This window comes from Manacus candei, unplaced genomic scaffold (assembly GCF_025592945.1).
Source record: "Manacus candei isolate 608988 ecotype Guabito, Panama unplaced genomic scaffold, ASM2559294v1 h1tg000029l, whole genome shotgun sequence".
In the NCBI taxonomy this organism is placed as follows: domain Eukaryota; kingdom Metazoa; phylum Chordata; class Aves; order Passeriformes; family Pipridae; genus Manacus; species Manacus candei.
This window is the reverse complement of record NW_026138077.1, coordinates 3466632-3492072: the sequence shown is the minus strand read 5'-3', so window position 1 is coordinate 3492072 and position 25441 is coordinate 3466632. Positions and strand designations below refer to the sequence as shown.

General features: G+C 50.5%; 1 protein-coding gene and 1 long non-coding RNA gene across 2 annotated transcripts in view; both read left to right on the top strand.

Moving 5' to 3' along the window:
• Nucleotides 1-7712, top strand: part of LOC127472625 (uncharacterized) — a 56973-nt gene extending 49261 nt beyond the window's left edge. Inside the window, exon 3 of the long non-coding RNA XR_007905090.1 lies at nucleotides 7139-7712. This is a non-coding gene — a long non-coding RNA (uncharacterized LOC127472625). The remainder of the gene's footprint in view (nucleotides 1-7138) is intronic.
• Nucleotides 1-24274, top strand: part of LOC127472624 (uncharacterized) — an 86949-nt gene extending 62675 nt beyond the window's left edge. Inside the window, exon 3 of the mRNA XM_051791134.1 lies at nucleotides 23678-24274. Within this exon, the coding sequence (XP_051647094.1) occupies nucleotides 23678-24222 (545 nt within the window). The 3' untranslated portion in view covers nucleotides 24223-24274. The remainder of the gene's footprint in view (nucleotides 1-23677) is intronic.
• Nucleotides 24275-25441: the final 1167 nt, after the last annotated feature.

Here is a 25441-nt window from a genome sequence, read left to right as displayed (position 1 = left end):
TGCCAGGGTAAGACACTGGTTTATGAAGTTGCCTGACCAAACCAGGAGCCTGTTTTTTTAGCAACAGTTTTCTCTCTGCACTCTGGCGCAACAAGACTTTGAAGGTGGTCAACCTCAGTTTGAAGCAGCTCATTTTTAGCAACAAGTTTATCCGATTTTTCTCCTGTTTCCCTCTCAAAGGCTAACGATGACTTCAGCACCACATTTTCTGATTTCAAAACAGTAGATTCAACATCAGAAATCCATTCATGACTTCCCTGTCAGCACTCCATCCAAATGTCTGTGCTCTCACTTTGACCTGAGAGAAACCTCAGGCAGGTGGAAAAGGGCAGATAAAGAAAAAACAGATGGGTCCAGCAGAAGTGATGCTGCTTCTGTCAAAAGCAGAGCAGAGACCGAAAGCACTTTAGGAAGTTGCTTACAGAAGCACTTGTGCATTCCAAGTTACAGCTCAGGAGTCTCAGTGACTTGTCCAACATGAGAGTTTCTTTTCCATTTCTCAACCCCCAGATTCCTCAGGAGTAGGAAACTGGAAACACTGACTGAGAAAAGCTCCATTCCTTCCTAATAATTGTGCTTTGCCCTTCCCATTTGACAGTGCTCTTGGAAATGTGCTGCTGTGATCTGGATCTGTGAGCAGCCCTGACCTCCCAGAGCACTCATCCAATGGCAGGAAGACCCCACCTGGCTCCTGCTGGGGTTCTTGCCACCACGACCCACTATGGGTCAATGGAATGGGGAGCAGGGCGGTGGGACCAGTAAGGACCAGTTAAGGGGGTTGGGGGCACTTCAGCATCTCCATCAAGGTCAGACCAGTACAGAGCAGCATAGACCAGCATAGATCGGTATAGACCAGTATAAACCAGTATGGACCAGTATAGACCAATATGGGTCACTGGAATGGGGAATGGGGCAGTGGGACCGATAAGGACCAGTTAAGGGGCTTGGGGGCACTTCAGCATCTCCATCAACGTCAGACCATTATAGACCAGTATAGACCAGTGTAGACCAGTATAGACCAGTATAGACCAGTAAAAAACCAGTACGGACCAGTATGGACCAGTATGGACCAGTACAGGTCACTAGAACAGCGAGCAGGGTGGTGGGACCAGTAAGGACCAGTTAAGGGGGTTGGGGGCACTTCAGCATCTCCATCAAGGTCAGACCAGTACAGACCGGTACACACCAGTATGGACCAGTATAGACCAGTATAAACCAGTGTAGAGCAGTATAAACCGATATAAACCAGTATGGGTCACTGAAACAGGGAATGGGGTGGTGGGATCAGTAAGGACCAGTTAAGGGTGTTGGGGGCACTTCATTATCTCCGTCAAGGTCAGACCAGTACAGACCAGTATAAACCAGTATAGACCAGTATGGACTGGTATAGACCGGTATAGACCAGTATAAAGCAGTACAGACCGGTACGGGTCATTGGAATGGGGAATGGGGCAGTGGGACCAGTAAGGACCAGTTAAGGGGGTTGGGAGCACTTCAGCATCTCCATCAGGGTCAGACCAGTACAGACCAGTATAAACCAGGATAGACCAGTATAAACCAGTATGGACCAGTACGGGTCACTGGAACGCGGAATGGGGTGGTGGGACCAGTAAGGACCAGTTAAGGCAGAACTCAGCTGGGACTTAGTGGTTTGGGGGTGGGCGTGTCCCTTCTTTAGGTGGGCGTGGTCTCTCCCTGGTGGGCGTGTCCCATCCCAAGGTGGCCATAGCCTCTGCAAGTGGGCGTGTCTTTTGCATCCTCTCCCCCTCCCTGAACTGGGAGCTCAACTGGGACTTACTGGGTTTTGGGTGGGCATGTCCCCTCCCAATGATGGACCCACTTTCAGCCCCTCCCCCCACCTTTAAGGGCCCCCCCAAAGCCCCTCCCCCCCTTCCTGCACCTCCCCAACCCTAAGGGTCCCTCCTGTCCCTCCCCAACCCTCAGGGTCCCTTCCTTCCCCTCCCCCCAGTGAACCTGCTACCCCTCCCCCACTCTCAGGAGCCCTCCCTGCCCCTCCCCAACCTTCAGGGGCCCTCAGGACCCCTCCCCCAACCTCAGAGACTCTCCTGCCCCTCCCCCACCCTCGGGGAACTTCCTACCCTTCCCCCACCCTCAGGGCCCCTCCGGGCCCCTCCTTCACTTTCGGGGTCCCTCCCTGCCCCTCCCCATACCTCAGGACCCTCCTGCCCCTCCCCCCACCTCGGGGCCATTCCTGCCCCTCCCCCACCCTCAGGGACCCACCTACCCCTCCCCCACCCTCAGGGACGGTCCTGCCCTTCCCCCACCCTCAGGGAACCTCCTGCCCTTCCCCCACGCTCAAGGACCATCCTGCTCCATCCCCACCCTCGGTGTTCCCTCCTTCCCCTCCCCCCCCCACTGGGGCCGTTACTGGTCCCTTACTGGTCTGTACTGGGAAGGGAGATGGGAGGGGCCGCCCCCTCGAGGCCCCTCACCCCCAGTGACGTCACCGGGTCCCAAAAATAGCCCCGGGGGCCCAAACTGGAGGGGGGACCTGAAACCGCTCCCAGTGTGACCAGTTCAGGTACTGGGAGGGACTGGGAGGGAACTGGGAGGGACTGGGAGGGACTGGGAGGGGGCAGGGCTTCCCCCCCTCCCTCCCTCCGTGTCCTTGGAGTGACCTTGGGGAGGGAGGGGGATGGGCCACTCCCAGTGGCTCCCAGTAGCTCCCAGTAACCCCAGTAATGCCTCCGGTATCTCCAATGACCCCCCCAGTAACCCCAGTGACCCCCCCAGTAGCTCCTAGTAGCTCCCAGTAACCCCAGTGTCTATCCCAGTAGCTCCCAGTAACTCCCAGGAATCCTAGTGTCCATCCCAGTAACTCCCAGTAACTCCAGTGTCCACCCCAGTAGCTCCCAGTAACTCCCAGTAAGCCCCCCAGTAGCTCCCAGTAACTCCCAGTAACCCCAGTGACCCCCCCAGTAGCTCCCAGTAACCCCAGTGACCCCCCAGTAGCTCCCAGTAACTCCAGTGTCCATCCCAGTAACCCCAGTGACCCCCCCAGTAGCTTCCAGTAGCTCCCAGTAACTCCCAGTGTCCCCCCAGTGCCTCCCAGTATGTCCCAGTTTAACCCAGTTCCCCCCCCCCCCGTGGGCCCTGGGCCGGGTGGGGGAGGGGCGGGCTCACATTTCCATGGCAACATCCCTTTCCCTCTGGCCCAGTTTCTCCCAGTTCCTCCCAGTTTAACCCAGTTTTTCCACATTTTTCCACATTTCCCCCCATTTTCCCCATTTTTCCCAGATTTTCCCCCATTTTTCCACATTTTCCTGAATTTTTCCCCATTTCCGCCCCATTTTCCACATTTTTCCCAATTTTCCTACATTTTCCCAGATTTTTTCCCATTTTTCCCCCATTTTCCCAGATTTTTCCCCATTTTCTCCAGATTTTCCCCCCATTTTCCCACATTTTTCCCCATTTTTTCCACATTTTTCCCACGTTTTCACACATTTTCACACATTTTTCTCCAGATTTTCCCAGATATTTTTCCCATTTTTTCCACATTTTCCCCGATTTATTCTCACATTTTTCCCAGATTTGCCCAGATTTTTTCCCCCATTTTCCTGGATTTTTCCCACAATTTCCCATATTTTCCCCATTTTTCCAAAATTTTTTTGATCTTTCCCCATTTTTCCCCATTTCCTGGATTTTCTCCCATTTTTTCCACATTTTCCCAGATTTTTCCTCATTTTTCCCAGATTTTCCCAGATTTTTCCCCATTTTTCCCAAGATTTTTTCCCATTTTTTTAAATCTTTCCCCATTTTCCCCCATTTTCTGGGATTTTTTCCCATTTTTCTCCATTTCCCCCCATTTTTCCCAGCATTTCCAGCATTTCCCCCCTACTTTGTCCCCATTTTCCCAGATTTTCCCAGATTTTCCCAGATTTTTCCCTATTTTTTCTCCATTTTCCCGGATTTTTCCCAGATTTTTCCACTACTTTTCCCAGAATTTCCCACATTTTCCCACATTTTTCCCACATTTTTTCCCATTTTTCCCACATTTTCTCAGATTTTTCTCAAGATTTTCTTCCAGATTTTCTTCCAGATTTTCCCACATTTTCCCACATTTTCCCACATTTTCCTTGATTTTTCCCGATTTTCCCCATTTTTCCGGATTTTTTTCCCATTTTTTCCCATTTTCACACATTTTTCCTCATTTTCCTTCATTTTCACGGATTTCTCCTCATTTCCCCCATTTTCCCACCGTTTTTCCCAATTTTTTCACATTTTCCCAGGTTTTTACCCATTTTCCCCATTTTCCCCAGATTTTTCCCCATTTCGCCCCCATTTTCTCACATTTTTCCCCATTTTACCACATTTTCCCAAAGTTTTTCCCACATTTTCCCAGATTTTCTCCCTAGTTCCCCAGATTTTTCCCCATTTTCCCCATTTTTTCCCAGATTTTTTCCCGATTATTTTCCCCATTTTCCCGGATTTCCCCCCTTTTTTTCCCACATTTCCCCGGATTTTTTCCCAATTTCCCCCATTTTCCATGATTTTTCCCACATTTTCCCAGATTTTTCCTCATTTTCCCCCATTTTTCCCAGATTTTTCCCCATTTTTCTCAGATTTTTTCCCCATATTTCCAGGTTTTCCCAGAATATTCCCCATTTTCCCCCCATTTTTTCCCTATTTTCCCAGATTTTTCCCATTTTTTCCCCTTTCCCCCCCATTTTTTCCACATTTTTCCCACATTTTCTCCCATTTTCCCCAGAATTTCCCAGGTTTTTTCCCAATTTTTCCCCATTTTCCCAGTTTTTTTCCCATTTTTTTCCCCATTTTCCCGGATTTTTTCTCCATTTCCCCCCATTTTCCCAGATTTTCCCCACATTTTTCCCACATTTTCCCAGATTTTCACACATTTTTCCCCATTTTCCCCCTTTTTTCTTCATTTTTCCATATTTTCCCATATTTTTCCCCATTTTCCCCAGAATTTCCCACATTTTCCCCCAGTTTTCCCCATTTCCCCGGATTTTTCTCACATTTTTCCCAGAATTTTCCGCAATTGCCTCATTTTCCCACATTTTCCCACATTTTTCACCATTTTCCTGATTTGCCCCCCATTTTTCCCACATTTTCACAGATTTTTCTCCAGATTTCTCCCACATTTTTCCCCCATTTCCCACATTTTCTTGGATTTTTGAGTCCCCAGTTTTCCAAATTTCCCAAATTTCCCCAGTGGGAAAAAATGGGGGGAAAAAACCAGGAATTTTGGGGAAAATGGGGAAAAATTGGGGAAAAAAGTGGGAAATTTGGTGAACACGAATGAAAAATTGGGAAAAATGGGGGAAAATTTGAGAAAAAAGTGGGAAATTTGGGGAAAATTGATAAAAATGGGGAAAAATGGGGGGAAATTTAGGAAAACTGGGGGAAAATCCGAGAAAATGTGGACAAACGGGGGAAATTTTGGGGAAAAAGTCAGAAATTTGGGGAAATGGGGGATTTTAAGGGGAAATGGAGGGAAAATTGGGAAAAAAGTAAGAAATTTGGGGAAAACGGGTGAAAAATCAGGAAAAATGAGGGATAATTGGGAAAAATTAGGGGAAATTTAGGGAAAAATTGGGAAAAAATGGCAGAATTTGGGGAAAATGGGGAAATTTGGGAAAAATGGGGTGAATTGAGAAAAAAATAGGGGAATTTGGGTAAAATTGGATGAAAAATTGGGGAAAGTTGGGAAAAATGGGGGGAAATTTGGTGAAAATGGGAAAAAATGGGGGAAATTTGGGAACAATGGAAGGAATTTGGAAAAAAAATGGGGAAAAATTGAGAAAAATGGGGAAATTTGGGAAAAATGGGGGGAAAATTGGGGAAAGAGTGGGAAATTTGGGAGAAATGGATGAAAAACTGGGAAAAATGAGGGGAAATTTGGGAAAAACTTGGGTGTCCCCACCAGGTTCGACCCCGCCATGGCTCCGATAGCCCCGGGATCAGGTGAGACCCCTACCCCATGCCCTGACCCCTCCCCCTCCCCGAGGTCACTGCCCTGACCCCCCGAGTCCAGGTTGTGACCCCTCCCCCACCCCGTGACCCCTCCCACACTTTATGGCCCCTTCCCCATTCTGTGGCCCCTACCCCATTCTGTAACCCCTCCCCCACTCTATGGTCCCTCATCCACTTTATGGCCCCTCCCCCACTCTCAGACCCTTCCCCCACTTTATGGACCCTCCCCCACTCTGTGGCTCCTCCCCCACTCTGTGACCCCTCCCCCATTCTGTGACCCCTCTCCCACGCTGTGGCCCCTCCCCCACTTTACGGCCTCTCCCCCACTCGGTGACCCCTCCCCCACCGACAGCTTCTCCCTGCAGAGAGAACAGCCAACACACTATTTCACTTCTCACTTTAACAAAGCTCTTTTCTCCTTCAAGCCCCTCAAAGGCGCCAAGGCCACATAGGAGGCCACACACAAACAGTACTCCTCTTCCCACTTGACTACACCTTCTCCCTCACTGTTCTACAGGGAACACCAGGAATCTGCTCGCAGAGGCCTCTCCTTTCCCATCAGTAGCTCAGCACAAGGAGTTAAAGGAGCTCAAGCCTTAGGCCACAAGAGCTGACAGCGAGGAAACTTTGGGAGCAAACTAATGCTGCTAACACGGACCCAGCTGAATCCAGCACACAATCACAGAATCCAAGAGTCCTTCAGCTTGGAAAAGACCTCCAAGCTCACTGAGTCTTGTGCAGCCCCTCCCCGACCGCCTGCAGGGACTGGATGATGCTTTGCACAAGCACCAAAAGGAATGTTGTGAAAGCCATGGCCTGCAGGAGGACACAGAGAAGGGCTTGGTTGGGGCTGGGAAGGAGGGAGCTGGCGCTGGGGGAGCGGGGATGGAGCCTCGGGGATGTGGCGCAGCAAGGACAGGGGCCCAGGCAGCTGGCAGGCGGCAAGGCCTCACCCCCTGCCCCAGCAGCAGCACCGGGCCCTGCCCAAGGCGCTCCTGCCAGGGGCTGGGCCCTGCAGGCAGGGGCAGAACCCACTCCCTGGGGCGGCCTTGCTGCCCCGGCCCTCGTCCGGCCCAGCCTCTCCCTGTGTGCGTGCTCCCCACAGCACAGGCTGCACTGGGCAGCATCACCTGATGGGCCCTGCAGAGCTGCCCCACGGGGACACCTCCTTTTTATGTCACAGGTGCCACAGCCTGTCCCAGCCAGCCCTGCCCATTGTCCCCACCCCGGCTCAGTGACTCACAGTGGCCCCTGGCAACCAAAGAACCAAAGCCCCACACCCCCAGAGTGCAGCCCTACCCATCTGCAAGGGGCCCCCAAAGGGTTCCCTGCACAAAGCAGCCCCTCCAAACCCTTGTCAGATAGAAAACTGGGGGACGTGACCCTTGGATGCTTTCAGTACAGAGATACAAGCTTTTCTTGAATAATGGAGGGGGTCACTTTTTTATTAATAATATTTACAGTTATCCATTTGGGGACAGGATGTCCTACAGGCTAATGTGCTGTCACATTTGGAGTGAAAAGTACTTTTCAAAGAAACCCAGGGTGCATGGGTGATGCACAGGAAGCTGCCAAGTCACCCAATGTGAAGCTCAACACTGCTTTGCAACAGCACTGCCCTTTCACACACATCTTTGGCAAAGACAAAGATGTCAGGCTTTAGTTTCTAAATCAGTAACACTTGACAAGACCTCTTTATGAACTGACAGCAAGAGAACTTAGGAGCAGCTTAGGGTTGGCAAGTGTAGGAGCCAAGAAGAGAAGGGCTGTTGGGTATGTCATGAACACTGACAGCTGGATGGTCGTGGAGCCCACCAAGGACTGCCAGACACAAAAGACATCACCTACTGGACTTGGCCCAAACACCAGCCCCCTCCTCTCCCTTCTCAACCACTCAACCACAGCCTGCACACACCCACACCTGCCAGGGCCAACTGGCTGTTTCTCTTCTCTTTTCTGCCTGGGGGGGAAGGAAGAAGGACAGGGAGGGCATTTGCCTTCGGGCCAGAGGGAAGGGGAAGGAGATCCCCCCAAATCCATCCCTGGCAGGATGGGGGCTGGAGGAGACATTGGGGGACCCCCAAGAATATTTTCGAGGGGAAGAAAGGATGGGGGTACCCACAGGTGGTTGGGGGGGGGGAGGGACCCAGGAATCTCGTGGTGGGACACTGGGGAGTTCCCAGTAGTTTCTTGGGGGGGTGGACCCCCAGCAGTCCGGGGTGGAAAAATGGACGGAGGAATCCGCCGTAAAGGGTTGGTGACACCCAAAAGACTCTAGGAGGGGGTCGGGAGGGGCCCCGGAGTCCTGAAGAGTGTTTGGGGGTCCCCAGGAGGGAGTCTGGGGGTCTGAGGTGGTCCCAGGAGATTTTCAAGGGTTAAGGGGATGCACAGGAGATTTGGAGGACGAGGGGGAAAGGCAGAGGGTCCCCAGGAGTCTTGGGGGGGATCTGGGCGGTTCCTGAGAGTCTTGGGGGAGATTCGGAGGGGTCACCAGGAGTCTCCGGACCCCCTGAACTCACTCCACACCACACTGGTCTCGTTGGGATCGCACGTGAAAAACAGTGCGGCGGGGGGAGACCCTGGGGTTGGGATCGATCGGGACCAATCGGGTTCAATCCCGATCCTCCCCTCCCCCGCCATCCCCGCCCCGCTCCCGGCAGCCCTCGCGGAAGTTTCCACGTTCTATTGGGTGACTCACCGGCACAAGGACAGGGGTCCAGCAGAATTTGGCAATGACGTCATTCCAGCAGAGCCGTTCTATTGGCTGCGACCCACGAGGGAGCCCCAAAACCTGTTCATGGCTTGGGGGGGAAGGACAGTTGGCACGGTCGGGAACGGGGGTGCAGAGGGTGTTCAAGTGCCCAGGAAAGGGGCAAAAAACTTTCCCCTCTCCCTCCCAGTGCCCCCTCAGCCCATCCCAGTGTCTCCCCTCTCCCCCAGTGTCCCCTCAGCCCATCCCGGTCTCTCCCCTGCTCTCCCAGTGCCCCCGTCCATCGAGGTCCCAGCCCGGCCCTGCCCCCTGCTCTGCTCCGGCCTGGATTTCTCCCCTGCAGGGGCAGCTGAGGTGGCTCCAGGGCGGGCGGGAGCCTTCGGGGCAGGGGGTGGCTCCTGACATGCTGCTGGAACCGCCCCTGTCTGGGCGGGCCCGTCAGCCTGGGGCACCTCCTCACCTGAGCCTGGGGGATGGGCCAGCAACTGGGAGGGGCTTTGGGAAGGAATGGGGAGGCTGAGAAGGGTTTGGAGGTTGTGGGGGTAACAGGGAAGGTGTTTGGGGGAGTTTGGGGGTTTGGGAGGGAAGTTTGGGAGATTGGGGCAGCTGTGAGGGGTTTTGGGGAATCGTCGGGGATGTGGGAAGGAACTGGGAGAGAGTTTGGGGGCATACTCAAGGGGAAGCGGGCAACCAGGAGAGGGTTTGAAAGGTTCTGGGAGGGCTGGAGGTAACTGGGAGGGGTTTGGGGGCATCTTGTGGGTTTTTGTGGGTCTGGGAGGCAGTCTGGGGGCCTCGGAGGGTTTAAGGGGAAGTTGGGTGTGTCCTGTGGGACCGGGATGGGATTTGAGGGTTCCTGGAGGGGCTGGGAGGGCTTTATGCCTTTATATGGCGGGCATTGTCTAGTATTGATGGGGGTAATCCGTGAGTTGACTGTTTCATAATCATCCAAATTTTAACAAGACTTTGAAGGTGGTCAACCTCAGTTTGAAGCAGCTCATTTTTAGCAACAAATTTATCCGATTTTTCTCCTGTTTCCCTCTCAAAGGCTAACGATGACTTCAACACCACATTTTCTGATTTCAAAACAGTAGACTCAACATCAGAAATCCATTCATGACTTCCCTGTCAGCACTCCATCCGAATGTCGGTGCACTCACTGTGGCCTGAGAGAAACCTGCCTGTTTGCAGCGCACTGACTGGGCAACTTTTCTTTTTGCAGGTGGAAAAGGGCAGATAAAGAAAAAACAGATGGGTCCAGCAGAAGTGATGCTGCTTCTGTCAAAAGCAGAGCAGAGGCCGAAAGTATAGCTTGCAGTCTCTTTTTTAAGGTTAGGTTCAGAGAAAAGGGTTTGCGTATAGCTTGCAGTCTCTTTTTTAAGGTTCGGGTTAGGTAACAGGGTTTGCGCATAGTTTGCAGTCTCTTTTTTAAGGTTAGGGTTAGGGGAAGAGGGTTTGCGCATAACTTGCAGTCTCGTTTTTAGGGTTAGGGTTAGGGAAAAGGGTTTGCGCACAGCTTGCATTCTCACTTTTAAGGTTAGGGTTAGGGAGAAAGGTTTGCGCATAGTTTGCAGTCTCTTGGTTAGGGTTAGGGTTAGGGAACAGGGTTTGCGCATAGCTTCCAGTCTCTCTTTTAATGTTGGGGTTGGGGGACAGTGCTCTATAGAAGCAGAGTACATACTGGACAGCGGTGGGTATTCTGCCAGACACGCAACAGAACAGCAACAGCAAAAGCAGAGACCCAAGAGAAAAAGCAAAAGATTCTGACAGCGGTGGGCAGTGAATCAGGCTTATAGCCTGAGAGGGGCTTATTGGGCACCGCTGCGTGTCCAGAATGGGCTAAAACCGCGATTGTTAGATCGCGCACTGAGACAAATTCTTCCTAACCCTAACCCTTACCCATACCCCTAACCCTAACCCTAACCCTAACCCTAACAGTAACCCTGTCTTTTGCTAACCCTAAACCTAACCCTAACCCTAACCCTAACTTTTGCTAACTCTAACCCTAACCCTAAATTTCCTAACCCTAACCCTTTCTAACCCTAACCCTAACTCAAAACCTAACCCTAACCCTAACCCTAACCCTAACCCTAAACCCTAACCCTAACCCTAAACCCTAACCCTAACCCTAACACTACACCCTAAACCAAAAGGAAACTTCCTTTTCTATGCCTACTGGGCAGAGTCAGTGCTGATTGGTGTTACAACCCGCCCCAGGAAAAGGGGAGAGGGGGTAACTCAGGTTTTTATTAATAATTCCCTTGGGGTGGATTAAAGTGAAACGACACTAAATAATCGGTGTCTGAAAACATACACTGGTGTGCTGGTTTAAAAGTTAACCAGCAGGGGGAATGAACTCAACTCAAAGGAGAGATTATAAGTCAGAATAACAATTTATTAAAATGATACAGTAAGTACAATAATACAAACCAACAATTGGTCTCAACCCACAAAAACCCAAATGTATAACCCAGTGCCCTGGGGCCTGAACAAAGTGGTGTTCCTTGGGCCCTGTTTGAGTCCAAAGTAAAGGGAGAGGGGAAGAACCTGCTGGTGGGAGAACTGCTGCAGTCTGGCCAGAACTGGTGATCGCAGTCCAGTGGTGGTCTAAGTCTGGTTGAGAGCGATGAGATGCAGCCTTCCTCTGGATCCCACGAGTGGGTTGAAAAATGTTCCAAAACTCCAAGATTATATATCCTCCAGTTCAGGCAGGAATGTTCAGTGCTCCCCTCAGGGCGGGGAGTTCCACAAAGGGTGTGAGGACAGAAACATCCTCCTATCTCACAGGCCTCTTAACACCTAGTTTATAGCCTGAGGAGTCAGGCTCTATGGGCAGAGGGTGCGAATAGTCTATTGACAACAATAGTCTAGTTTCTGGGAAATGACATGGAAGGCTATAGAATACAGTTTTGGGTTACACCCACCATGATGAACTGATCTCAGCTGTCCTAACTAGGACATTATCCACCCCTTATTCTATGCCATCCATGTCATGCCCAAATTAACCCCCTTTAAAAACTATATCCCTCTAAAACTATATACATCTATCTATATATATATACAATGAAACATTACAGACCATTCTCACTCAAAATTAGGTCCCCTTGTGGTACACAACGTGTCTCCCCATCTTTTTGCATTATCCACCAGGTGGAACCAGGTCCTTGAGCAAAAACAATCCCTCGGATGGGTTTGCCTTTGCTTGAGGTGGGACTAATCCAAACAGTCTTCCCTAACATTCCTCTCATATGTACCACGGGGACTTTATCTCCATCTACAGTATGCAAAAGTTCTGATTGGGCAGGACCAGCTCGATTGATGGAACCTCGGGTGTTGACCAACCAGGTGGCCTTTGCTAAATGCAGCTCCCAGTGTTTGAGAGTCTCCCCACACAGTGCCTTCAGGGTGGTTTTCAGCAGTCCGTTGCACCGCTCAACTTTTCCAGCAGCTGGTGCATGGTAGGGGATATGATACACCCACTCAATGCCGTGCTCTTTGGCCCAGGTGTCTACGAGGCCATTCTTGAAATGGGTCCCATTATCAGACTCAATTCTCTCCGGGGTGCCGTGTCGCCACAGGACTTGTTTTTCAAGGCCCAGGATGGTATTCCGGGCAGTGGCATGAGGCACGGGGTATGTCTCCAACCATCCAGTGCTTCCTTCTACCATGGTCAGTACGTAGTGCTTGCCTTGGCGGGTTTTGGGGAGCGTGATGTAGTCAACTTGCCAGGCTTCCCCATACCTGTACTTCGACCACCGTCTACCATACCATAGAGGCTTCACCCGCTTGGCCTGCTTGATGGCAGCACATGTCTCACAGTCATGGATGACCTGTGAGACAATGTCCTTGGTTAAGTCCACCCCTCGGTCACGAGCCCATCTGTATGTTGCATCTCTCCCCTGGTGACTGGAGGCGTCATGGGCCCATCGAGCCAGAAATAATTCTCCTTTGTGCTGCCAATCCAGATCTACCTGAGAGACTTTAATCCTGGCAGCTCGGTCCGCCTGCTCGTTGTTACAATGCTCCTCATTAGCCCGTTTCTTGCTTACATGAGCGTCTACGTGACGGACTTTCACACTCAGCTTCTCTACCCGGCCAGCAATGTCCTGCCACATCTCCGCCGCCCAGATGGGTTTCCCTTGGCGCTGCCAGTTGGCCTTTTTCCATCGCTCCAGCCATCCCCACAGAGCATTGGCCACCATCCATGAGTCAGTGTAGAGATAGAGTCTTGGCCACTTCTCTCGTTCAGCTATATCCAAAGCCAACTGAACGGCTTTAAGCTCTGCAAACTGACTTGACCCACCTTGTCCTTCGGTTGCTTCTGCAACTCGCCGTGTGGGACTCCATACAGCTGCCTTCCATTTTTGGTTTGCCCCTACAATGCGGCAGGAGCCATCCGTGAAGAGCACATATCGCCTTTCATCTGCGGGTAGCTTGTCATATGGTGGGGCCTCCTCAGCTCGTGTCACCTTCTCCTCCTCTTCTTCAGAGGATAGTCCGAAACTCTCACCATCGGGCCAATTGGTGATAATTTCCAGAATCCCAGGGCGATTAGGATTCCCTATCCGGGTTCGCTGCGTGATCAGAGCCATCCACTTACTCCACGTGGCATCGGTGGCATGATGTGTGGAAGGAACTCTTCCCTTGAACATCCAGCCCAGCACTGGTAGTCGGGGTGCCAGGAGGAGCTGCGCTTCGGTGCCGATTACTTCTGAGGCAGCTCGAACTCCTTCATAGGCAGCCAGGATCTCTTTCTCAGTTGGTGTATAGTTGACTTCAGATCCTTTGTATCCCCGACTCCAGAATCCCAGCGGTCGTCCTCGGGTCTCCCCAGGCACTTTCTGCCAGAGGCTCCAGGAAGGGCCATTCTCCCCGGCTGCTGTGTAGAGCACGTTCTTCACGTCCTGTCCTGTCCTTACTGGTCCAAGGGCTACCGCATGGGCAATCTCCTGTTTAATTTGTTCAAAGGCTTGTTGTTGTTCGGGGCCCCACTGGAAATCATTTTTCTTCCGTGTCACAAGGTAGAGAGGGCTTACAATCTGACTGTACTCGGGGATATGCATCCTCCAAAAGCCCACAGCGCCTAGGAAAGCCTGTGTTTCCTTCTTGCTGGTTGGTGGGGACATGGCTGCTATTTTGTTAATCACCTCCATTGGAATTAGGCGGCGTCCATCTTGCCACTTCACTCCTAGGAACTGAATTTCCTGAGCAGGTCCCTTGACCTTACTCCGTTTAATGGCAAAACCGGCTCTTAGGAGAATCTGGATTATCTTCTCTCCTTTCTCGAAGACTTCGCCCGCTGTGTTCCCCCATACAATGATGTCATCAATGTACTGTAGGTGCTCTGGAGCCTCACCCTTTTCCAGTGCAGTCTGGATCAGTCCATGGCAAATGCTGGGACTGTGTTTCCACCCCTGAGGCAGTCGATTCCAGGTGTACTGCACACCTCTCCAAGTGAAAGCAAATTGTGGCCTGCACTCCGCTGCCAAAGGAATGGAGAAAAAGGCATTGGCTATGTCAATGGTGGCATACCACTTGGCTTCCTTGGACTCCAGCTCATACTGGAGCTCCAGCATGTCCGGCACAGCAGCACTCAGGAGTGGTGTGACTTCATTGAGTCCACGGTAATCCACCGTCAGCCTCCACTCTCCGCTGGACTTACGCACTGGCCATATAGGGCTATTAAAGGGTGAGCGAGTCTTGCTGACCACCCCCTGGGTCTCCAGTTCACGGATCATCTTTTGTATAGGGGTCACAGAGTCTCGGTCAGTGCGGTATTGCCGACGGTGCACTGTTGCTGTGGCTATCGGTACCAATTGTTCTTCAACCTTCAGCAGTCCCACAGCAGAGGGGTCCTCTGAGAGACCAGGCAAGGTGTTCAACTGTCTAATTTCCTCCGTCTCCACAGCAGCTATGCCAAAAGCCCAACGAAGTCCTTTTGGGTCTTTGAAATACCCACTCCTCAGGTAATCTATGCCAAGGATGCACGGGGCCTCTGGACCAGTCACGATGGGGTGTCTGTGCCATTCCTTCCCAGTCAGGCTCACTTCAGCTTCCAGTACAGTCAGCTGTTGGGATCCCCCTGTCACCCCAGAAATGGAGATGGATTCTGCCCCTACGTATCTTGATGGCATTAATGTACATTGTGCGCCAGTGTCCACTAAAGCCTTATATCTTTGTGGCTCTGATGTGCCAGGCCACCGAATCCACACAGTCCAATAGACTCGATTGTCCCTCTCCTCTACCTGGCTAGAGGCAGGGCACCCCTAGTCCTGGTCATGGTACTCATTGTGCTCTTCTTGTGGGTATGACCTGGAGGTCCCTTCAAGAGGATCATTCCTGTACCGTCTGGAGTCTTGCCCACGAGAGACTGGAGCAACGTTTACCCTTGAAGAGTTCTTTATGGTATTTGTTCCTCTTTTCAGTTCACGTACCCGGGCTGCTAAGGAAGAGGTGGGTTTCCCATCCCACTTCCTCATATCTTCTCCATGCTCACGGAGGTAAAGCCATAGATCGCCACGTGGAGTGTACCTTCTCTCCTTAGCTGGGGGACGCTGGCTCCTAATAGCAGAGACTCTTGTTTGTCCTGGCGAGATATGGAAAATCCCTTCCTTAATTTCTTCTCTTAGCTTCTGGTGTCCCTCTTCAATTTTCTCTTCCAGGCTTCGGACGTGTTCAGCCAGTTTGGTTTCCACAGATGAGACGTGGGCTCGTAATGGGGCGGTGACAGTGTCTTCATAAATCCTGAGTTTACTAACCAATGCTCCCACCTTGTCCTCTCCCTCCCTCCATTGCAGCGTTGCTAAGTAGCGGGAATACATTTCTGGCCCGAGTCGTGCAAACTTTAACCACATCTGGGAGGTGCACTGTACGCCATCTGGACTCTTAGGGAATCTTTCATCCTCTGAAAAGATTATCTCCAGTACAGCTAACTCCCTTAAGCACCGGATACCTTGTTCCATCATGTTCCACTGTCCTTGCTGTACGTGGAGGTCCTCCTTGCAAAGGTATCTCTCCCTCACACTGGACAACAGGCGCCGCCAGAGGCTGAGAGTTTCCTGCCTCCTTCCAATCCCCTGATCAATGACTACATCTCGAGACAGGGATCCCAGCTGTCTGGCTTCACTCCCATCTAGGATCGTATCGTTAGCTGCGGCATCCCAGATTCGGAGCAGCCAGGTCAGAATGGACTCGTTCGCCTGTCGTGTGAACTCTCTCCGGAGCTCACGTAGCTCACCAGGGGATAGGGACCGAGTGATTATTTCTGGCTCTGTCTCCTCCGGTGGATGTGAAGGTCCCGCCTCTTCGTCATCATTTGCTATACGGACTGATTTAGTCTTTGATTTCCTTTTCTGGACAGGGGTGACTGCTATTGGTTTTGCTTGTTCTTCTGGCTCCTCGATGGTTTGTGTAGACACGGTGCCAGTTGGTTTATTTCTTTCTCCCTCTGACTCAGTTGTGGTTTGGGTGGACGTGGTGCCTGCGGATTTGCTCCTTCTCTCCTCCCCCTGACAGTGCTGTACCATGTCAAGTAGTGCCCGGTAGGCAGTGGCCAGGGCCCAGCAGGTTGCTGTGAGCTGGCCATCTCTGGAGCTGCCAGAGCATTTTTACTTCACCAGTCTTATCATGCTAACAGGATCCTGCAGTTGTTCAGGGGTGAATTTCCAGATCATGGGAGGAGAAAACTTTTCCAAATACTAGCTGATGTCCTCCCACTTCCCGTGCCACTCAGCATTATCTGTTCCCAGGGCAGGTGTCCAACCAACCTCCCTAAAAGGCACTTTTCTGACCCTAAACATGGTGTACACAGTACAGAGCAGACAGAGTAACACTAACAATAACATTATGCTGTCCTTAACATCAAAAGGGAACTCAATATTTTCAAAAACTGTTGTAGCAGGTCTGAAGGGGAAGAAGGAGGTGGGAGGCTGGAAACCATCCACCCCTGTTCCTCCAAAAAGCTGGGTACGATTTTTAATGAGGCCCCAGAGGTAGCAACCCAAACCAGGACAGGCAAACAGGACTGAATACACATTTACAATGAAACTCATTGCTTCTGATGTAAGAATGACATAAACATAATATACTAATAAAACAATTTGGACCCCTCTCCCTGGTCTTAAAGAGAGCATAAAAACAGGCAAATAATACCCCATCTGTGGAAATATGAACAGGCTCAGATACAACATCCATGTGAGTGCATCAAACAACATGGTGATCAGGGAGTTTCTATATCCAAATAGACAAATGCTTAAAATGAAATTGTGATTCTGACTTCTCTCTCTCTGCCCCACGTTGGGCGCCAAAATGTGCTGGTTTAAAAGTTAACCAGCAGGGGGAATGAACTCAACTCAAAGGAGAGATTATAAGTCAGAATAACAATTTATTAAAATGATACAGTAAGTACAATAATACAAACCAACAATTGGTCTCAACCCACAAAAACCCAAATGTATAACCCAGTGCCCTGGGGCCTGAACAAAGTGGTGTTCCTTGGGCCCTGTTTGAGTCCAAAGTAAAGGGAGAGGGGAAGAACCTGCTGGTGGGAGAACTGCTGCAGTCTGACCAGAACTGGTGATCGCAGTCCAGTGGTGGTCTAAGTCTGGTTGAGAGCGATGAGATGCAGCCTTCCTCTGGATCCCACGAGTGGGTTGAAAAATGTTCCAAAACTCCAAGATTATATATCCTCCAGTTCAGGCAGGAATGTTCAGTGCTCCCCTCAGGGCGGGGAGTTCCACAAAGGGTGTGAGGACAGAAACATCCTCCTATCTCACAGGCCTCTTAACACCTAGTTTATAGCCTGAGGAGTCAGGCTCTATGGGCAGAGGGTGCGAATAGTCTATTGACAACAATAGTCTAGTTTCTGGGAAATGACATGGAAGGCTATAGAATACAGTTTTGGGTTACACCCACCATGATGAACTGATCTCAGCTGTCCTAACTAGGACAACTGGTAAGGTTTATTTTAACAATTCCGTATCAACAGGCATGCTAGCAGTTTGGGAGTTGGGCTATCAGTTGGGAGGCATGGTTGAAAACAGGAAACAACAGCCCTAATTCCCAGGAAAGAAAGCCTGGAAGCTTCGGCTTTGTGGTGCAGTTGGTGGGCCACACTGGGCACTCCATGGGCAGGCAGCAAGAGTTTTCTGGATCTGGGAGTCAATCTGGGGGCCTCGGAGTGTTTGAGGGGAAGTTGGGAGTGTCCTGTGGGACCAGGATGGGATTTGAGGGCTCCTGGAGGGGCTGGGACGGGTGTATACGGCGGGCATCGTCTAGTATTGATGGGGGTAATCAGTGAGCTGACTGTTTCATAATCATCCAAATTTTAACATACAATATGATTATTAGAATAAAAAGCAAAAAGGTAATATCAACAAAACAGTAACAGGGTGAAGCTCTTGGTTGAAGACTGGTTTCTTCTTTTTCTCCAGTGATTTTAATTCTTTTTCGTCTGGGTTTTAATCCCATCTTTGGCATATTGCTGCCAACATTTTGTCCCCATATCCATTGGAAATTGTATTAACTGTTGATGAGAACAAAGTGGAATGCCAAGGTATGTGATATATTGATAGGATTTCACTGGTTGGCTTTTAATTTGTCCAGGTTTATCGCCATAATGCTTCTGCTCTTTAACCACTTGAATCAGAATGAATTGAGTTGTTTTCTGGGTTGGGTTCTTTTTTTGAGTCCAAGGGTTTTTAGTGGATTCAGTATCAGGCACAAAGGAAATTGAGGGAGGTAAAGAAGAATCCTCCCTTTGTTCATTATCACAGGGATCACTCAGTCTATTTTCATTAATGTGAGGAAAGCTGGGAGACTCTAGAAACATCAGTTGAACTTCAAATTCTCCTTGTTTCTTTCTCTCCTGAGACTTAGAATCAGGGTTCTCTGTGGTTTCCCAAGTCTCAATGCCAGGGTAAGACACTGGTTTAGGAAGTTGCCTGACCAAACCAGGAGCCTGTTTTTTTAGCAACAGTTTTCTCTCTGCACTCTGGCGCAACAAGACTTTGAAGGTGGTCAACCTCAGTTTGAAGCAGCTCATTTTTAGCAACAAGTTTATCCGATTTTTCTCCTGTTTCCCTCTCAAAGGCTAACGATGACTTCAGCACCACATTTTCTGATTTCAAAACAGTAGATTCAACATCAGAAATCCATTCATGACTTCCCTGTCACCACTCCATCCAAATGTCTGTGCTCTCACTTTGACCTGAGAGAAACCTCAGGCAGGTGGAAAAGGGCAGATAAAGAAAAAACAGATGGGTCCAGCAGAAGTGATGCTGCTTCTGTCAAAAGCAGAGCAGAGGCCGAAAGCACTTTAGGAAGTTGCTTACAGAAGCACTTGTGCATTCCAAGTTACAGCTCAGGAGTCTCAGTGACTTGTCCAACATGAGAGTTTCTTTTCCATTTCTCAACCCCCAGATTCCTCAGGAGTAGGAAACTGGAAACACTGACTGAGAAAAGCTCCATTCCTTCCTAATAATTGTGCTTTGCCCTTCCCATTTGACAGTGCTCTTGGAAATGTGCTGCTGTGATCTGGATCTGTGAGCAGCCCTGACCTCCCAGAGCACTCATCCAATGGCAGGAAGACCCCACCTGGCTCCTGCTGGGGTTCTTGCCACCACGATCCACTATGGGTCAATGGAATGGGGAGCAGGGCGATGGGACCAGTAAGGACCAGTTAAGGGGGTTGGGGGCACTTCAGCATCTCCATCAAGGTCAGACCAGTACAGAGCAGCATAGACCAGTATAGATCGGTATAGACCAGTATAAACCAGTATGAACCAGTATAGACCAATATGGGTCACTGGAATGGGGAATGGGGCAGTGGGACCGATAAGGACCAGTTAAGGGGCTTGGGGGCACTTCAGCATCTCCATCAACGTCAGACCATTATAGACCAGTATAGACCAGTGTAGACCAGTATAGACCAGTATAGACCAGTATAGACCAGTAAAAAACCAGTACGGACCAGTATGGACCAGTACAGGTCACTAGAACAGCGAGCAGGGTGGTAGGACCAGTAAGGACCAGTTAAGGGGGTTGGGGGCACTTCAGCATCTCCATCAAGGTCAGACCAGTACAGACCGGTACACACCAGTATGGACCAGTATAGACCAGTATAAACCAGGGTGGAGCAGTATAAACTGATATAAACCAGTACGGGTCACTGAAACAGGGAATGGGGTGGTGGGATCAGTAAGGACCAGTTAAGGGGGTTGGGGGCACTTCAGCATCTCCGTCAAGGTCAGACCAGTACAGGCCAGTATAAACCAGTATAGACCAGTATGGACTGGTATAGACTGGTATAGACCAGTATAAAGCAGTACAGACCGGTACGGGTCATTGGAATGGGGAATGGGGCAGTGGGACCAGTAAGGACCAGTTAAGGGGGTTGGGGGCACTTCAGCATCTCCATCAAGGTCAGACCAGTACAGACCAGTATAAACCAGGGTAGAGCAGTATAAACCAGTATAAACCAGTACGGGTCCCTGGAACGGGGAATGGGGTGGTCGGACCAGTAAGAACCAGTTAAGGGGGTTGGGGGCACTTCAGCATCTCCATCAAGGTCAGGCCAGTATAAACCCGTATAGACCAGTATGGGCCAGTATAAACCGGTATAAACCAGTATGGACCAGTACAGGTGACTGGAACGGGGAATGGGGGGTGGGACCAGTAAGGACCAGTTAAGGGGGTTGGGGGCACTTCAGCCTCTCCATCAACATCCGACCAGTACAGACCAGTATAGACCAGTATAGATTAGTATAAACCAGTATGGACCAGTATAGACCAATATAAAGAAGTACGGGTCACTGGAACACGGAATAGGGTGGTGGGACCAGTAAGGACCAGTTAAGGGGGTTGGGAGCACTTCAGCATCTCCATCAAGGTCAGACCAATACAGACCAGTATAAACCAGGATAGACCAGTATAAACCAGTATGGACCAGTACGGGTCACTGGAACGCGGAATGGGGTGGTGGGACCAGTAAGGACCAGTTAAGGCAGAACTCAGCTGGGACTTAGTGGTTTGGGGGTGGGCGTGTCCCTTCTTTAGGTGGGCGTGGTCTCTCCCTGGTGGGCGGGTCCCATCCCAAGGTGGCCATAGCCTCTGCAAGTGGGCGTGTCTTTTGCATCCTCTCCCCCTCCCTGAACTGGGAGCTCAACTGGGACTTACTGGGTTTTGGGTGGGCGTGTCCCCTCCCAATGATGGACCCACTTTCAGCCCCTCCCCCCACCTTTAAGGGCCCCCCCAAAGCCCCTCCCCCCCCCTTCCTGCGCCTCCCCAGCCCTCAGGGTCCCTCCTGTCCCTCCCCCACCCTCAGGGTCCCTTCCTTCCCCTCCCCCCAGTGAACCTGCTACCCCTCCCCCACTCTCAGGAGCCCTCCCTGCCCCTCCCCCACCATCAGGGGCCCTCAGGACCCCTCCCCCAACCTCAGAGACTCTCCTGCCCCTCCCCCACCCTCGGGGAACTTCCTACCCTTCCCCCACGCTCAGGGACCCTCAGGGCCCCTCCTTCACTTTCGGGGTCCCTCCCTGCCCTTCCCCAACCCTCAGCACCCTACTGCCCCTCCCCCCACCTCGGGGTCATTCCTGTCCCTCCCACACCCTCAGGGACGGTCCTGCCCTTCCCCCACCCTCAGGGAATCTCCTGCCCTTCCCCCACGCTCAAGGACCATCCTGCTCCATCCCCACCCTCGGTGTTCCCTCCTTCCCCTCCCCCCCCACTGGGGCCGTTACTGGTCCCTTACTGGTCTGTACTGGGAAGGGAGAGGGGAGGGGCCGCCCCCTCGAGGCCCCTCACCCCCAGTGACGTCACCGGGTCCCAAAAATAGCCCCGGGGGCCCAAACTGGAGGGGGGACCTGGAGCCGCTCCCAGTGTGACCAGTTCAGGTACTGGGAGGGACTGGGAGGGAACTGGGAGGGACTGGGAGGGACTGGGAGGGGGCAGGGCTTCCCCCCCTCCCCCCCCCCGTGTCCTTGGGGTGACCTTGGGGAGGGAGGGGGATGGGCCTCTCCCAGTGGCTCCCAGTAGCTCCCAGTAACCCCAGTAATGCCTCCGGTATCTCCAGCGACCCCCCCAGTAACCCCAGTGACCCCCCCAGTAGCTCCTAGTAGCTCCCAGTAACCCCAGTGTCTATCCCAGTAGCTCCCAGTAACTCCCAGGAATCCTAGTGTCCATCCCAGTAACTCCCAGTAACCCCAGTGTCCACCCCAGTAGCTCCCAGTAACTCCCAGTAAGCCCCCCAGTAGCTCCCAGTAACTCCCAGTAACCCCAGTGACCACCCCAGTAGCTCCCAGTAACCCTAGTGTCCATCCCAGTAACCCCAGGGACCCCCCCAGTAGCTCCCAGTAACTCCAGTGTCCATCCCAGTAACCCCAGTGACCCCCCCCAGTAGCTTCCAGTAGCTCCCAGTAACTCCCAGTGTCCCCCCCAGTGCCTCCCAGTATGTCCCAGTTTAACCCAGTTCCCCTCCCCCGCCGTGGGCCCTGGGCCGGGTGGGGGAGGGGCGGGCTCACATTTCCATGGCAACATCCCTTTCCCTCTGGCCCAGTTTCTCCCAGTTCCTCCCAGTTTAACCCAGTTTTTCCACATTGTTCCCCATTTTTCCACATTTCCCCCCATTTTCCACATTTTTCCCAATTTTCCTACATTTTCCCAGATTTTTTCCCATTTTTCCCCCATTTTCCCAGATTTTTCCCCATTTTCTCCAGATTTTCCCAGATTTTCCCCCCATTTTCCCACATTTTTCCCCATTTTTTCCACATTTTTCCCACGTTTTCACACATTTTCACACATTTTTCTCCAGATTTTCCCAGATATTTTTCCCATTTTTTCCACATTTTCCCCGATTTTTTCTCACATTTTTCCCAGATTTGCCCAGATTTTTTCCCCCATTTTCCTGGATTTTTCCCACAATTTTCCATATTTTCCCCATTTTTCCAAAATTTTTTTGATCTTTCCCCATTTTTCCCCATTTCCTGGATTTTCTCCCATTTTTTCCACATTTTCCCAGATTTTTCCTCATTTTTCCCAGATTTTCCCAGATTTTTCCCCATTTTTCCCAAGATTTTTCCCATTTTTTTAAATCTTTCCCCATTTTTCCCCATTTTCTGGGATTTTTTCCCATTTTTCTCCATTTCCCCCCATTTTTCCCAGCATTTCCAGCATTTCCCCCCCCAGTTTGTCCCCATTTTCCCAGATTTTCCCAGATTTTCCCAGATTTTTCCCTATTTTTTCTCCATTTTCCCGGATTTTTCCCAGATTTTTCCTCCACTTTTCCCAGAATTTCCCACATTTTCCCACATTTTTCCCACATTTTTTCCCATTTTTACCACATTTTCTCAGATTTTTCTCAAGATTTTCTTCCAGATTTTCTTCCAGATTTTCCCACATTTTCCCACATTTTTCTTGATTTTTCCCGATTTTCCCTATTTTTCCGGATTTTTTTCCCATTTTTTCCTATTTTCACACATTTTTCCTCATTTTCCCCCATTTTCCCTCAGTTTTTCTCAAGTTTTTCTCATTTTCCCAGATTTTTCCCCATTTTCCCCAGATTTTTCCCCATTTCGCCCCCATTTTCTCTGATTTTTCCCCATTTTACCACATTTTCCCAAAGTTTTTCCCACATTTTCCCAGATTTTCTCCCTAGTTCCCCAGATTGTTCCTCATTTTCCCCATTTTTTCCCAGATTTTTTCCCGATTATTTTCCCCATTTTCCTGGATTTCCCCCCTTTTTTTCCCACATTTCCCCGGATTTTTCCCCAATTTCCCCCCATTTTCCATGATTTTTCCCACATTTTCCCAGATTTTTCCTCATTTTCCCCCATTTTTCCCAGATTTTTCCCCATTTTTCTCAGATTTTTTTCCCCATATTTCCAGATTTCCCCAGAATATTCCCCATTTTCCCCCCATTTTTTTCCCTATTTTCCAAGATTTTTCCCATTTTTTCCCCTTTCCCCCCATTTTTTCCACATTTTTCCCACATTTTCTCCCATTTTCCCCAGAATTTCCCAGGTTTTTTCCCAATTTTCCCCATTTTCCCAGTTTTTTCCCAATTTTTTCCCCATTTTCCCGGATTTTTTCTCCATTTCCCCCCATTTTCCCAGATTTTCCCCCCATTTTTCCCACATTTTCCCCAGATTTTCACACATTTTTCCCCATTTTCCCCCTTTTTTCTTCATTTTTCCATATTTTCCCATATTTTTCCCCATTTTCCCCAGAATTTCCCACATTTTCCCCCAGTTTTCCCCATTTCCCCGGATTTTTCTCACATTTTTCCCAGAATTTTCCGCAATTGCCCCATTTTCCCACATTTTCCCACATTTTTCACCATTTTCCTGATTTGCCCCCCATTTTTCCCACATTTTCACAGATTTTTCTCCAGATTTTCCCCACATTTTTCCCCCATTTCCCCACATTTTCTTGGATTTTTGGGTCCCCAGTTTTCCAAATTTCCCAAATTTCCCCAGTGGGAAAAAATGGGGGGAAAAAACCAGGAATTTTGGGGAAAATGGGGAAAAATTGGGGAAAAAAGTGGGAAATTTGGTGAACACCAATGAAAAATTGGGGAAAATGGGGGAAAATTTGAGAAAAAAGTGGGAAATTTGGGGAAAATTGATAAAAATGGGGAAAAATGGGGGGAAATTTAGGAAAACTGGGGGAAAATCCGAGAAAATGTGGACAAACGGGGGAAATTTTGGGGAAAAAGTCAGAAATTTGGGGAAATGGGGGATTTTGAGGAGAAATGGAGGGAAAATTGGGAAAAAACTAAGAAATTTGGGGAAAACGGGTGAAAAATCAGGAAAAATGGGGGATAATTGGGAAAAATTAGGGGAAATTTAGGGAAAAATTGGGAAAAAATGGCAGAATTTGGGAATTTGGGGAAATTTGGGAAAAATGGGGTGAATTGAGAAAAAAAATTGGGGGAATTTGGGTAAAATTGGATGAAAAATTGGGGAAAGTTGGGAAAAATGGGGGGAAATTTGGGGAAAATGGGAAAAAATGGGGGAAATTTGGGAACAATGGAAGGAATTTGGAAAAAAAATGGGGAAAAACTGAGAAAAATGGGGAAATTTGGGAAAAATGGGGGAAATGGGGGGAAAATTGGGGAAAGAGTGGGAAATTTGGGAGAAATGGATGAAAAACTGGGAAAAATGAGGGGAAATTTGGGAAAAACTTGGGTGTCCCCACCAGGTTCGGCCCCGCCATGGCCCCGATAGCCCCGGGATCAGGTGAGACCCCTACCCCATGCCCTGACCCCTTCCCCTCCCCAAGGTCACTGCCCTGACCCCCCGAGTCCAGGCTGTGACCCCTCCCCCACCCCGTGGCCCCTCCCACACTTTATGGCCCCTTCCCCATTCTGTGGCCCCTACCCCATTCTGTAGCCCCTACCCCACTCTGTGACACCTCTCCCACTTCATGGCCCCTCCCCCACTCTCTGACCCCTCCCCCACTCGATGGTCCCTCCTCCACTTTATGGCCCCTCCCCCACTCTCAGACCCTTCCCCCACTTTATGGACCCTCCCCCACTCTGTGGCTCCTCCCCCACTCTGTGACCCCTCCCCCATTCTGGGACCCCTCTCCCACTCTGGGGCCCCTCCCCCACTTTACGGCCTCTCCCCCACTCGGTGACCCCTCCCCCACCGACAGCTTCTCCCTGCAGAGAGAACAGCCAACACACTATTTCACTTCTCACTTTAACAAAGCTCTTTTCTCCTTCAAGCCCCTCAAAGGCGCCAAGGCCACATAGGAGGCCACACACAAACAGTACTCCTCTTC